The following is a 15,685-nucleotide window of genomic DNA, read 5'->3' as shown; positions in this document are numbered from 1 at the left end:
AAAAAGGAGTAAAAAAACTGCATGCCACACGTTTACTTTGTCCGACTTGTGTTGCATGTGCTAGTTACTGTGACAAACAGCCGACTATCCCTGACGTAGATCTGCCACCGCTGCAGCTAGCGGTTCAGTTGCTAACAAGCAAAACCATATTGTATCAGACTGCACTTGCCACCTTGCAAACAGCTGACACTGCTAACCCCCTGAGCCCAATTCTATAAACAGCATTAGAACCTCGCCATCCATCACCCGCCACCAAATCAACTCCAGCTGGGTGTAATGTAAATGTAAATGAACTGAGTGGGCAGAGAGGAGAAGATGGAGGCAGAATGAAGAGAGAGCTTAGCGTTGCTAGATGGATGAGAGGGGCTTGTTTCCTTTTGCCTTCATCCTGCCCAGTGGAAAGGTTTCCTCCAGCCAATTCTCCTGCATTTCTTCTTCCCTATTATTCCACGTGCACCTCCCCTCTCCTCCATTTTTGTGTCGCCTTTTACATTTTACTCAAACCTCGCAATTCCGTCTCCCTCCCCACGTCTGCTTCTTGTCCTCCTTCATTGCTTTGAAGACGATTGTACAATGCTTTTTCTTTTTTTTTCTTTCATCTCCCTTAGTCCCTCCAAATCCTGAGCTCAGGAGAGAGGAAGCAAGGGAGTCCACCTGTCATCCGTAGAGCTGTGTCTCAAAAACATTTTTAGACAGGCAAACCACCAGTTTACCAGGCTTGTCAGAGGAAGTCTCTCTGAGGCAGCCGCCAGGAGAGTTTTAGGGTTAGGGAGAAAAAAGCAAGAGACGAAAAAGTGATGAAGAACATTAGTGCTGAAACGATTATTTGATTGACAGAAAACTAATTAACTAGGATTTTGATAAATGTTGAAGTCATTTCTCACAGGAAGATGACAAATATTTAGTTCCAGCTTGTGGAAATGTGAAAATTAGCTACTTTATTATCTCTGTAAATTGAATTTATTCGTGAACTGTTTGTTGTTGGACGAAACAAACTATTTGAATTTGTCCCCATGCACTCAGGAATTCGCGATAGGCTTTGTGTCTTTCAGCATTTCATAGAACTAAAGATTAAAAAACCAAAGCATTACTGACAGTTCGATAATCATCTTAATATCCCACCGAAAAAAGACAGGGATGAGTGAACCACGTTGACAGAATAATGAATACTGAGCTCTCTACTGATACTGTCTAAACAAACACGCACAAACACATGCTCCATGTCAGGCTGCAAAAGAGAAATGATGCCACCATCTGCCCCAAGGACAGAGCTTTAGAGGACCAACACGTTTGTGTGTGTGATTGAGGTGTGTTTTCCTTCAAGGTGAAATCGACCTTCTGGAAAGCGTCCTGTTTCCTCCTGGAAAACCTCCTGTGTGGTAACATAATAAGCACTGTGCGGTTTAACAGCTCTGATTTCCTGGAAAGAAATAGCCTCCTTCATCTTCAGACTCACATTATAGGCCTCCAATTGCTGTTACTTAGCATAATAAGATACAGCAGAATGGCAGCATCCCCAAACCAAACACAACATAGGAAATAATGTTTCACTGAGCTTAACATCAAAAAATCCTCCCTAACTGTAATATTTTCCAAATAAAACCACCTTCTACTGACACTAAAGTCTCCGTCTCGACCGTCTCCTCTGTGCTTCTTTCTGTGCTTCTTTGTTCTGTTTCCTCCAGCTCTGTCAGCTCTAAGGCCTCCACCAGAAGAGCCAGCTCCACGCAGCCTCCCAGAGAGAAGCTGGCAACAATCTTTGAAGCTAAAAATAACCGCAGCAAAAATGCAGCGAGCTCGGGGATAATCAGAACCCACGCCCAAATGCTGGCCCGCTCGCTCGCCTGCTAAACTGCTGAGTGGCAAAAGACCAGGATACAATCACATTGGGATCGATGTATCTTACATCTCTTACAGGGCAGACGATGACTGAGGTGGCTCCTATCCTGTGCTTGAAAAATGCGTTGAACTTATTGAGCTGTCAGGCGCTGACACACCCATATACAGAGAGTCATTATCTATAACAAAGAGAGAGGGGGAGGATCGCTCTCTCTGGTGCTGAAGATAGAATGAATGGCCGGGAAAACGAATTTGTTAGATTAGCTCAAGGTTACTCTTTAGTCATTTCAAAAGATCATTTACACAAACAATAGTGCATTGAGTCACTGGTAGAAGATTTAAAATCCTTTACTTAAAAGGTGCTGCATTCAAAATTCAGAGCTTATCTATTGCCTCCGCGAGGCTCTTAACATTGTGAAGGCTCAGCTGGTTCTTTGCTGCTAACAATACCCGCGTCCCTTTAAGTTGCTCTTCTTCTGTTGCAGTTTGGACAAAATGTGCTTCCTGCCCCCAGCGGTCAAGACACATGCCATTTTGAACAAAGCTTTGGCACCTGCCTTGTTAAATTGCACTTGCCATTACCACCAGTAAAACCACCATTATTGTCAAATCAACCAGGATGGACATTTTTAGGATTATAACTTTAAAGTAATATGCAGGAAATGTGCTTGAGTAACAAAAATAAAAAAGCATACCTATTGCAAAGAATGGTCCTTTTGAGAGTGCTGCGTTTAAACCACCTTTTTATTGCTGTACCTGGTTGTGCATCAATTTTCACTATTCATAAACTCATAATAATATAAGGCAGTGAGAGAGATGAGGTGTGAGAGGAGGGGGGGGGGGGGGGGGTGGCCGGGTAGAGGAAGAACAAATTCAATCAAACGGCTCAGCCATTGAAAGGAATGATATTGGATTTGAGCTGGTTCAGGCCTGAATTGTTGGGCTCCCTGCTCTGTGTACACTGAGGTTAAATAATCACTGTCTAAGCATTTTATCTTGGCTAATAGCATTGTTCACTGCCAGGTGCCAGCAGCATAATAAGCAGAAGGCTTTTCTACAGACCAATGCATCACAGGTGAATATGTTGTGCTTGAAGCATAGAACTCGGAGAGGTCAAACTGTGTCACTTGGTTCATATATGACCTAAAGTGGACTTCTACATACGTCAGTTGACAAGTTATGCATCGAATATTATAAAATCTGTTTATAATGGAAAAATGAAAATCCATGGACAAACAAGGGTGCTAAATGAGATTCAAACGTTACGAAATAGAGCAGGGGAATTCCAAAAGGTCCGGAACATTAAAATAATATCGTGCCATATATATATGTATATATGTATATATACATATATATATATATATGCCTCAGTTCAGATTGGAGTGGGTATGTTTGGTCTCATAGTGGCGTTTCACATTGGTGCTGTTAATAATCGCCACGGTCTCTGAACATATGAGACGGAGTGGTTTTGTAGCGCCAGCAGGAAGAATGAACAATCGGTCCGTTCTTTGTTAAAAGCTCTGTTTTCATGGTCCACTTTTCTCTTTTTTGGAGCACACCATGTGAAAGTCTTTCACCGGCTCCCTTACTTCTCCCATCGCCCCGTCTCTCCCCGGTCTGTGTGTGAATGTCGCTCGACTCACGATGCATTTTGGAATACACACATTCGATTGACTGAATAGCGTCACGTGAGATGAGTGATATCGCATGCAATTGGTCAGTGTATTTCCTGGACTAGAAAAGCTGCAGAGGTTGAAATAGAAGCGCTCCGCCAAATGTATAATTTGTAATTCTCAATTATCCAGTTATACGCCCGGGTCCGGATAGGTCAGCGTTTGGGTCTGTGGTCCACCTATAAGTGACCCCTTCAATAGAGGATGGTAAATTCTGCAAATTCCAAATGATGCACAGACACTTGTGTTGTATACCTACCAAGTCTAGGAAGTTTAGATAAAACTACTTGGTAAAAGTAAGAGAGGATTGCGGTCTTTGTAACAATGGACCAGTTTTAACTGTCAGAAGGAGACGGGTATTCGGGGTGGGTGGATCGATGCAGAAATATCGATGCCTTGTTTTGAAGATTCATTCTAGCGTAAATAAAATTGGTGAAAAAAAGGGATCCGTTTCTCTCTTCTACAAACATTTGTATTTCATCAAAGAGAAGAACTCTACAAAAAACGTTCTGTTGTACCGTTTACTTCTTACTCTAAGCTACGCTAGATGACTGAAGACAGAGGAGCATGTTTGAAGCTGTTAAATGATGGTTCAGTGTAGTCATTTCAAGCATTAAAATAACGGACCAATGTTATTTTTTTTTCTGGTGCAACCACAGGTCAGCTGTGTCAGCTGGGTTGCTGGAATGTCCTGCCCCCATCTGTCACGGCCCACACTCCTCCTCTGAAGTAACTACAGCCAAACAAGCTGCAACACTAGCTGTTGGCCATGGTTGAACTCATAGGAGTCTGATATTTATTTGCTTACTTGTGTTAAACGGTTTGCTGCTGTAGGCCAGCTGACAGATTCAATAAGAGGGTGAGCCAAAGGTGGGGTGTGGGAGAAAGGGCTTTAGAAGATTGCGTCTTTGGAAACCTCTCTTATTTAATAACCCACAGAGATCAATATGTGTTTCTTATATATGCTCCCTGATGTATCATAACATTTGGAAACAAAAAGAAAACTAGGCTTAAAGCTTAATCTACATCCTGTGTTATGGAATCTTTCTGAGGGAACACAAACTATTGTTTTATGGATGAGTTACTGCTCAGAGAAGTTCTTCTAACCTGAATTCAAAGAAAACCTTCGTAGCAAATGCATGTGCCCAATACACAGCAATGTATGCAACTTTTTACCCCATGAGATGACGAATGTATGTTAAATGTCAAGAGATGACTTGTTGAAAAGGTTAAGACAGAGTAGACATTAATGGTTTGGCGTATAACCTGTTGATGACATCATGAGTCGGGCAGGGGCGGTAGTGGTCCCGTGCAGTTTATTTATACCCTGTTTATTTTCCAGTATAAGGTCTGAACGTTCAGCCAAAGCAGTCTTCATTGTCTTTCATCGAAAAGCCTCAGTTCCCATGAGCTTAGAGATTGGGGACATCAGAGCGGTTAGCTAGCAGGTGGCAGCCTCCTCTGGAGAGTCGACGCAGGGCAGGTGAATCCCAGAAACGGAATTAACTCGGCTTACATCTCGTAGGCTGCTACCTCACTCCCCACTGGCTCCCACGAAATGGAGCAAGCCTCATCTAATCAAGGCAGCTGAAACCTGAATTCATTATTAAAAGCCCCTCTGAAGTTAGCGGCAGCATTTAACCACTTTGTACTTCATCATCGTCATCTGGACCGGGATGCTCGGGAGGGAAGGGAGAACAGCGGCGTAAATTAAAAGGAGAGAGGCAGATGGAGAATTTCAACCTTGGCAGTCATGAAGCAATTTTTCTCAAAAAAACACCTTTTGGACTTTCTTTTCTACCACCAAAAATATTTCAGCCAGCGTGGGGAATGCAGACACCCTGAACTCCTCCATTCACTGAACAAGTACAGTATGCTTTTACGGGGAATTGCTCAGCGTGGGATAATTCGTCAAAAGGGCCATCTTTAATTATTTACACTTTCCGCTACATATTGAACATGTTTCTCTTTCGCATCATTAATATTTCATCCCTCTTCCCACTGCAAGACATTTCATCAGAATGAATCAAAGTGACGTAAAGCTTTATTCTCACAGCATCTTCGCCCGAATTAAAATTCTCATCAGGACGGCATTTTTGATGCATTCAGTTAGTGGTCAGTCACAGCAGTCTCAACGACTGCATCAGAGATAAACTGACTGAAGTGTACTGCATATTAAAAAAAAAAGCAACTGATGTGATAGGTTTGGCGCTTAAACCAAGTGGAACATGAGTAAAGGAACATGAGTAAAGGAACATGAGTAAAGGATAGGTTCTCAGGCATACTGATTGCAAGACTCTTCAGATGGGTGTGTGTTACAGGCCAAGTCATGTTTGAAACACAATAACGGTGTCAAGGTTACCACGGAATATCAGAACTGGTTGTACAGTACACATAGAACATAAGACTAGTTTTAAGTGTTTGTCTCCTTCAAAATGACTGACAGTGTGTGATATTCATTTAGGACCCATAAGAAGCGTTTAATCTATTTATTCTATTTGATCTTTTAAACTGCATAGGCTGCAATTAAAGCTCTAATTCGAACGGAAACAGAAAACAATACTATGAGGTCAATATGTAACAAATGACAGAATAAAGCACCTGTGAGATATGACAAAGAGTTTACCTCGGGGCTCAGCAGGGACCCCTGTGTTTATGATTAGGGTTATAATGTGAATTACATAATCATGGATTTATATACTTTACTCTGGTTCAGTGACCCCTCCCTACCAGCCACTTTACAGAGATACAATCACAGTTCTATCTTCAGAAAATACCTCACAGTTGTACAGAGCACAACACAATATTGACACTAAGGATATCATGTGCCACATTTGAAATGTGTCATATTCCAGCCACCATTTCATTCACACATTGCTTCCCCCCTACAGCTCTAACTTTGTCCTAAAAAGCTCTTTCAGCTTTAAAGAAGCAATCAGACTTGACGGATGTGGCTGATTTCAGTTCTCAATCACACAGGAGGTCACAGCTGGGTCATGTACATATAGACATCTACTGCTGTGGACACACCAGTGTGTACATGTGTGTCAGCATGTGCATGGGTAGAGTTCCCTGTCACACGCATACAGAAACCCCATTGGGAACGGGTTAAGCAGCTCACGGAGAACTAATCCAAGTGCAAAGAACATGGACTCTACAATCTTGTTTAAAAACCTAAAAGCTCTCCCTTATGACATGATTAGTGCAGTAATGTACACTGATGCCCTCAGTGCTGGCCAGCGGTGAAGCAAGGGGGTTTTTGGGGTTATTTGGGGGTATTTTCTTTATTGATGAACTGAAAAATCTAAACTACGAATAAACAGGTAAGCTTTCAAGCAACATATCCGATGATAAGTTCAATATTAACTTCAATTGTAATAATCTGTATCTATGATTTTGCTGTGGAAATTCTGTAGTTGGGTACAAAAATATCAGGTTTCACAACATCAGTTTATTTTTGTTCCAGTTGTAAAGATTGGGAGTTCATGGCTGTTTCGACTGAATATTAAAACCCATCCAAACGTATTCTTCCTGCTGAGGTGATTGTGCTGAGGTGATTGGATGGAAAGGTCCGAGACTGACTTCTGGTATCAGTAGTTTGTTAATGGTTACAAGGGACTCACAAGGTCTATTAAACAAATCGATGTACCAAACATTTTTTATCCCAGATGCTTCCGTTGGATCGGGGCATTTTGCCGACATCAGCCGCAAATCATCCTGGCTTTCTGCAGGTTTTTAGCTATATACTGATCATTAAGAATAATATCCTCATAAATAGTTTTGGCTGAAGCAAAGAACACATTTATGCCCATAAAGTCGACAAAACATGTATTTATGTATAGCAAAACTTTAGAAAATCAGTGTGGCAGTCGGTATAATAGTTTATGCTTCACCTGATTCATTTTTAAAAGCATTTTGCCAGAAGTAATTCAGAGTGAAGTTTGGTTAAAGTGCATGCACAATATGCCACAAATACTGAGAAAATAAATAGTTCCCTATACTAAACAAAAAGCAGCAGTAAGCACTACTTTATTGTGTTGTTAATATAAAGTATGTGTGAAGAATTTTCACCTCAGGCGCCCTTGAAGGATCCTGAAACGCAGCTAAAACATTCTCTTAAACATGTCACCTTAGCATCATTCAATGAAAAAAACATCCCTCCACAGACCATCAGAACAATCCTTCAGCACTCAGGCGGCTTGTATGCCCATGTAGAGTGTGTGTGACTGATAGGTGCGCTAATGTAATTCTGTTGCTTCCACCGTCATGGCGATGGGCTGCTAATCTGGATTTAGGTTTCAGGGCCACTGTCTGACTGAAACCTAATCCTACTGAGTGGCTCAGCAAGGAGACAAAGACCGGAGACCACCTGCACCAGAACAACTTCCGAAGCACGGACCCGGAAATCATCTAAAAATCTACAATCACAGACCGGAATCTACCGACAATATGGATTCAATATTTTTGTTATTGGGGACATATACAACAAATACAGTCCCAGTGCCTTATCATCACTGAATAAACCTTTGTAGGGATCTATTCATCACTACTCTGACTCATCTGGTATTATTTACTAACATTTAATACTGTCCTTTTTTATGATTCCTCTGCATGCTTATGACCTATTTCATTACCAGTTATAATGTTAGCGTCCCTCTCATTATAGAAACAATGTAAAAATGTTGTGTCATTCATATGTTGCGTCATCCCTTCAAAATCCTATGCAGCATTTTACAAAGAAGTAATTAAAATAATTAATTATATGAAGACTCGTGAACCTTCAAATATTTCCTCTCCGTTTCCTCATTTTTCTCATTAATGTTTTTCAATTTCCATTTCAGTTTATATGCGGCATTACTGCATTACCCATCATAACTTGTAATCTCAAGAGGGGTGAAGAATAAGGGCACACATCAGATTTTCAGTTCCCTTGATCCAACTGATATTTTCGCTGAGGCATCACCTGACATTTTGCCCTGCCGTGCAGAGGTCACTTGGCTTCTTATATTGGTATCAACTCTCCCAGATCTCCTCCTCATTCTGCAGCGTATAGCATGGGGACAGCTAACTGTAAGACTCTGTAAAGTGCAAAAGATTTAGATATGTCAATCATGTTTTCAAAGTGGCATTTGCGTCAGGGGTAAGACAGTCTCAACTATGATATCTTCCCATAGTTGTCAGATCTGGACTTTTGCACAGCTAGACAAGCTAGAATGTCAGCAAATACCACCAAAGCTTCACTACACCAGGGGTTCTCGTGGTAAAAGTGCCATCCATTGTCTTCACAGAGAATAAGAGATGACTCGCATAAGAGTACACCCCAAAGCTCTGATGGCTTTGAAGAGGTTGAGTCAGTTAAGAAATATTTATTGTTTACAACCGTGAAAAAACAACATGTGAAACCGGCTTTTCAACTGTATGGATGAGTAAGAACACCAACACCCAGAGTGAGATAAAATCTGTGTCCATCTCTATTTTGTGATCCACAAAGACAGGGACAGCGTCAATAAGAGCTCACAGATGGCCTACTATACTTAAATTAATAAAATGTTCTCCATTTCTGAGCACAAGCCAACACCGGCAATTCAGTACTACTGCATAACACATTCATACATAATGGATATTTTTTTGTAAAAATGATGGCCTTTTCAAATCAAAGCAGCATGTGGGTGGTAGAATAGAGGGGGAGGCAGGGTGAAGGGCGTTTAGGATTATCGAATGAGTCGGCCATGAGAACTTTCCCGGGCGAGCTGGAGGAGTGACATTTTCCCTTGGATACCTATCAGCTTAATGGTTTTCATGAGCATTTGCTGGAGATATTACATTATTTTTTTATGGTTAATTAATGAATGAAAGGACGATGATGGATGGCCCCCATTTTTCCTCCTGGTAATGAAATGATACACAATTTTCCCCTATGTTTCTAATTATCAGAGGGAACATTCCCTGGTCTCGGGGACACTTTCATTATCGGACACAAAAGAAGCAGCCACACCTTGGCAGTGAAGCAGACAAGCCACAGCAGGTGGAATGGGGTGATTTAGTTTATCAATGATTTAATATATAGCTGCCATCATGTAATTATAATTAATTTGATAAATGGCGGCCATTGTGTGTATCATACATTGCAACAGACTTTATGATGAGAGAATAGCAACAATACTCTAGTTAAAATCCCATTAAAGAGCAATTCAGGTCAGTTTAAATGAATTCATAACACACAACGCATGCATATTTCACAACATACAGCAGATGCATGTATGCAATCTAATTGGTCCAGACCTTGACATTAAGTGGTGTAATATCATGGCAATGTGATTTTAATTGTTAAGTTAAATTACAATTAACGTCAAGGTTAGGATGCCTGCTCTACCTGTTTTCGTCAAATGCTTGCTAATGTGAGATTTTTTTAAAGACATGACAAAGAGCATGAGGTCACATTGTTAAAGATGCAACCCTGCCCTGTCCCTCTGCAACTGTATGGGCCCAGAGACACGGACCAGAGACACACACGGACATTACAAGCAGAGGGAAGTCCAGCACATAATGTGACACCATTTTGAGAGCAGAGAGATTTATCATAGAGGAAGCTGTGGGTATACAGTGTGTGTGTGTGTGTGTGTGTGTGTGTGTGTGTGTGAGAGAGAGAGTGTGATGTGTGTGTGTGTGTGTGTGTGTCATTGATCGTCGCGAGAAAAATCCCTGCGGCACCAATCGATAGCATGTGTGCATACCATGACTTGAGTCAAGGACAGAGATGGTGAAAAAGTAGAAGATCATCATTGTCCATTAAGAAATGGATTGGAAGACTTTTCAAGTCTCAGTTAGCGTGTTAGTTTCACAAGACAAACAAAACAACACGTCGATACTCGAACCTTATAGCTTGGAGGTTGCAGCTAGTAAAAAAAATAACGTAGTGTACATATGAGTGCAGTTCCACACTCTTATCGTTTAAACTTGATGTTAAATTATCACTGAGGCTTTGCACCAATCCTTTGTGATGCTAACATCAACAAATAGCATAGAAACACTTAATGTTTGAAGCCAAAGTTGTAGCCTCCTGTGTAATCCTAATATACCACGGAAACAGATCAACCATCCACAGTAGAAAGATTGATTATTAATTCCTGCCGTAGTTCTGATTGCCTTATTTTACCAAAGCTATGGATCACTCTGGGGTGTCGTATATTAAATGTCCCAAAAAGGGTGGTGGTCCATGCAAGCCAAAAAGTCTCAACAAAGCTGTAAAATTTCACATTGTCAGAAGTTGAAATATCAGTTTTGATGAGAAAGAGCCAACCAATGGATAAACATATGACACACACACACACCTGGAATGTTTGCCCAGAAATCTGTTCAACCAAGCCAACTCACGACAACTCAATTCAAAGACCAAAGTATAAAAGTAAGTGGCAAGCCTTTACTGATGCAAGTGACTCACGTGTTTTGCGGTGGCCGTGCGTACGGGTGGTGAGCGTGGTGGAGACCGCCTCGGTGGTAGTGTGCTCCAGGGTCCACATCTGCGTAGAGTCATGGAGCACCGTTGGGTTGGACGGTGAGGGGCTAGATGTTGCTGTTCCAATTATGAAGGTTGTCCGTTGCGCTGCAGTGGTTGTGGTAAAAGCCGAGGGTCCACGTCCGTTTCGATTTACAGGATTCCGTGGGGTTACTTGGCTACCCGAGGCTCCACCCCCTCGAGGGTTTATAGTCGTGGTCGTAGCAGTGGAACGAGTTCTGCCTTTCGCAATAGTTACAGTTCTAGGTGAGGGCTTCCCGCCATCAACTGTAGGAGTAGTTGTCGTGGTGGTAGTATCGGGACTTTTGGGAATCCCGCTTGGCTTGGAGAGGAAAATAGGATCCTGGCCTATTCGATTAGCATCCACCAGGTCTGTTGGCACGTAATCCCGCACTGTACCAACAACAATCCATTTCAGCAACATTAGGCTCAATCCAAGGCCAATAAAGCCGATAAGTAAGGGGACCACACACAGCCATGTCTGCTGGCGAGGCCAGACCGCACAGCGAAGGGGACCCTGATCCTGGGCCTGGCCCTCAACGCGCCCCCCTGAAGCCCCTGAACCCTCGGGTTCCTCCAGGATCACCGCCCCGGAAACAGCTGCTCCAGAACACTCGCTCATCCTTCCCTGCCGTCCTTTATGGCTCATTGAGGGTTAACCCTGTGATAAGCATCGGCAGCACATGGCGGAAAGGTTCCCAACAATGCCGGACAGTGAGAAGAGACAAGGGACAAATGGACACAAAAAGGACCTCACAGGATTTGGACACTTATTAACACGTACAAAAATATGTAATCCGACGATAAAGAGAAGGGGAGGGGTGCAGGAGATACATGCAGACACGCTTTCACAAACACACAAGCACGCACACTCACACTCAGAGACACCAGTGAGAAATGGGAGAGCTTGCGTAGACCGATGATCGCCCGATTAGTCCGCGTTTAGTCCTGCCCAACTGTCGATGTCCAAACGTGAACTTCAAGAACGTTCACAGCAGGATAAGCCAGGGCAGAAGAAGTAGAAGTGATGCTTCTAACAGGGAGACGAAAGGACAGGAGGGAGAGGTGGGTGAGAAGGAACAGCTTTACATCCGTGCATGTGAGGAATCCGTGGCATCAATGTTCAGATGTCACTGCAGTAAAAAAAAAAAAGCACAGCTATTTCTACTCAACATGCATATTTGTCCCTGTCAAGCACGATGGGATAGTATCGTCGAATGAGGGGAGTGAAACTTGCAGGGTGGGTCTTGTTGCCCCCCCACCCCGTGTGGCAGATCCCAAAAAAATTAAAGATGTTGTCCAATGCAGCCTGTTCCAACAGCTTTAGCCGAGTCAGCGTCCCTCAGCCCCCCAAATCTGTCTCTTTTGTAACTGAAAGAGAGCGATAGATCTGTCGTTTATGCGTCTGTCGTACACTCTCCTTGGATTATCTTTCTTGCCCGTTGCTTTTCAATCAGCGTCTCCTTTTCTTTTTTTTGGAGGATCTTTTTTCTTTTTTCTTTTTTTTTTTCACTCTTTGGTTCCAAACCCACTTTGCTTCCTTTATGTTTGCTCTTTATTCCAGTGTGGCTAAAAATAAAGCTGTACAATCCAATGAATGTTCCTGATCCATTCAAAAAGCCACACTTTTGATGAGGACAGAGAGGGAGAGTGAAAAAAAAAAAAAAAAAGAATTAGGGGTGTTGTCGCGCACTGGTGGTATCACAGGGCGGATAAATCTGCAACTGCGACGCGTGATCCTGCTCCTTCTCCAGCCGGCTGTGGGTCAGATTTCCCCAAGCTGTCCGCTCAGCGCCCTGCTGTCTCAGTATCCCGTCCGTTAATACTGCACCAAGCGCACGGAAAGCCTCTTCTCATCTATTTGCAGAGAACATTCCGCCAGAGAGGGATGGAACGAGAGAGGAAGAGGACGAGAGGCAGGGAGTAGATGCAAATAATTAAAAAAAGAAAGAGACAGAGACAAGAGACAGAAAGAGATAAGAGAAAAAACACAAACAGGAGGCTACAGTAATACAAATATCCCACTGATTCTCTCTTCTCGCTCTCTGAGTGGTGTTTTTTTCCTCAGTCCCTGAAAGCCTGTGCTCTTTTGAGTCAGCTTGTGATTTGTTGGTTGGGTTGCTGGGATCCTCTGCCCGTCCTTCCCTCCAGGATGCTTTCTTGGAGATGATTAGAAATGTGCTCCCCGCGCTCGGATGAGAACTTGCAGCCGCAGCAGTGAAGGCTCCCTCGGCCCCTGCGGGGTTGGCAACATCCGACGATGCAGCTGTCTTTACCTGTGGCAATTGTTATGCAGACGCACATACAGCTGCCTCCCTGAGCTGCTGCCGCCGAGAGACAGGGAACGAATGAGATGGAGAAAAAAAAATGCAGGCACAGACAGAGTGGAGTGTGCACAATGGTAGAGCAACGGAAGAGAGAAAGAGAGAGAGAGAGCGCGCGAGAGAGACAGGAAGGGAGGGAGGGAAAGAGGCTGCACCTGCTAGATGCACCAGCACTGGGAAGCTTGCCCACCTCCGTTAGCAGGGAAGGGGAGTGGGTAAAGATGCAGAATGCATACAGAAAACTAGAGAAAAAAAAGGGGGAAAGGTTGAGTGGAGGTGTGTGTACAGATAAAGATAATGAGTGTGGGAGGGGTAGAGGGGGAGATGGCAAGAGAGCTCTGCAGCGGCAGACGAGGCAGTTACCAGCGAGAAGCCCGAGTCCCAGAGGGATCAGAGCGGAGGCACAGTGCGGGAGCCGTCCCTCACTCGGCCCCGCCCACTGCACAGCATCAGAGGAGAGACCGGGAAAGAATGAGGAAGAAGAGACGGATTATTAGATGAAAGACATTTAAGTGTGTTTAATGCCATCTTTAGTATTCATGTGGATGCACTGGAGCTTAGTGAGAAATGGATAAAAACTCTAGGTATATGTAAAAAAAAAGAAAAACTGACTTTAAGTGAAACCCTGAATAAAAAAAAGCTCTACATGCATAAAGACATTTAGTTTTCTAATGCAGTACATCACTATAAGCTTTGGGTTTTGGTTCAAATGTGTATGACAGTTTCCTTATCTGAGATATATGTTGGACTTTTAGGATGTGTTATGTGTGGAATTGCAGATTAAAAGTAATTATTTTATATAGCCTCCTTATTTAGTCATCTGAATTCCGTCTATTTCTATCTATGCAACTTTCTATTGCTATTTTTAGCATGTCAGACTATGTATATAATATGATTCTAATTCATTACCCTACAAAGTGAAATCATCACCTGTGATTTGTTTTCCAAAGTGACAAGTGAGTGAAACGCGTTGCTCTCACTTTAACTTGTTGATAAAAAGCTTTACCTCGGGCTGAGTTGTTGGTGTGTGACTCTTTAATGTATTCAGTGTGATGTTTAGCTGTATATTTTCTATGTACGTCTGCTCTATTGGTGCAACCATGAAGCATCTTTATTTTTTCCATATCTTTTTAATTTAAGCTCTACTGTGGATATCTCATACCCCTTTACCCCTCGTATCTTTATCTTCTATTATGCTCTTCAAAAGATAAAAAAGGCAGATTTATGAACTAAGTGATTGAGGTGAAGTGAGGGAAAGATTGAACACTAGGAAATAATAATAATTCATTATAATAATAAATCATGAGGAAACAGTGTGGACTATATATTCGGAGTTTCTCATCACTGCTTTATTTTACTAGTATTTTAAAAAGCCAGTGTGATTGGTTGAGCCTCACTAAATCCAGCCAGTTCAAATCAATTCAACAGTGTACAGCAGTCTAAACAACCTTAAAAGATGCCTGTTGTAAAACCATGCACAGTTTCCTCTCTAGTACTGTGACTTTATCTTTGTGTGCAAGAAAGTGTGTGCCTCCTGGATGTGATAGCATCACAAGCCAGACACACACATAAAGTCATGCAGATAGCCATCTGCCTGTAGGAGAATCCTTCAACTGGTCCCGTGGGGAAACTCAAGGCATGTCGTTGTGGGTTTTCACACCTCTTTCTGTCTTCTGGCATTCGATTATATAGCAGCACCAGTCTGTTAAAGCAGCCATCATGACACTGTGGTGGTTTGAAACAATCGTCAATAATCACACTGGAAAACAGCCACAGGGAAACAAATGAAATGCTAACGTATACCTGCACCACCACTCAATAAAGACGACACTTTTAATAACAGAAGAATACAGCGGTAACTGTGAATCTTCCACTATCACAGAACCAGAAGATCAAAGTCTCTCCACATCTTTAATAGTGATACTCAAATGTGGATTGTAAATAGGTTTATGTATTATTATGTCTAAATAGGTAAGTTGTGAATCAAATATGTAAAAAGGTTTTCTCTTGGAGTTGCAAAATAAGCTGCTTTACCTCTTAATTAAGTAGAACAGTTTATAATTGACTACAGAAAAATCAGCTGACAAGCCGAACCTTAACTGCGCTTGATTAGAATATATCCTGGCCTGTGCTGGATGATGGAATAATTACTGTGTCTGCGCAGTGTAATCCAAATATGGAACAAGATCGGTAGTTGTTTGCGCCGCACTCAGTTTGTCTTTGTTGTGGGGCTATTTTGAACTGTTGAATTACGCATGCACGGAGCAAACTGTTGTGACTATGTCAGAAGTAAAATGTGATGAATTATTACACATAGTGTGAGAATGAAAAAT

The 15,685-nt window shown here is 42.4% G+C and overlaps 1 protein-coding gene across 1 annotated transcript in view; it reads right to left on the bottom strand.

Moving 5' to 3' along the window:
• The window catches only part of nrg3a (neuregulin 3a), a gene marked incomplete at both ends in the record, with an annotated part of 306,996 nt that extends 295,319 nt beyond the window's left edge, over positions 1–11,677 (bottom strand). Inside the window, one exon of the mRNA XM_079168332.1 lies at positions 10,954–11,677. Coding sequence (XP_079024458.1) covers positions 10,954–11,677 — 724 coding nt within the window. The remainder of the gene's footprint in view (positions 1–10,953) is intronic.
• Between the last annotated feature and the right edge of the window lie 4,008 nt (positions 11,678–15,685).

The sequence above is a fragment of the Pholis gunnellus genome, assembly GCF_910591455.1.
Source record: "Pholis gunnellus genome assembly, chromosome: 11".
NCBI classification, from domain to species: Eukaryota; Metazoa; Chordata; class Actinopteri; order Perciformes; family Pholidae; genus Pholis; species Pholis gunnellus.
The sequence above is the reverse complement of the archived record's forward strand: the minus strand, read 5'-3'. Positions and strand labels throughout refer to the sequence as shown.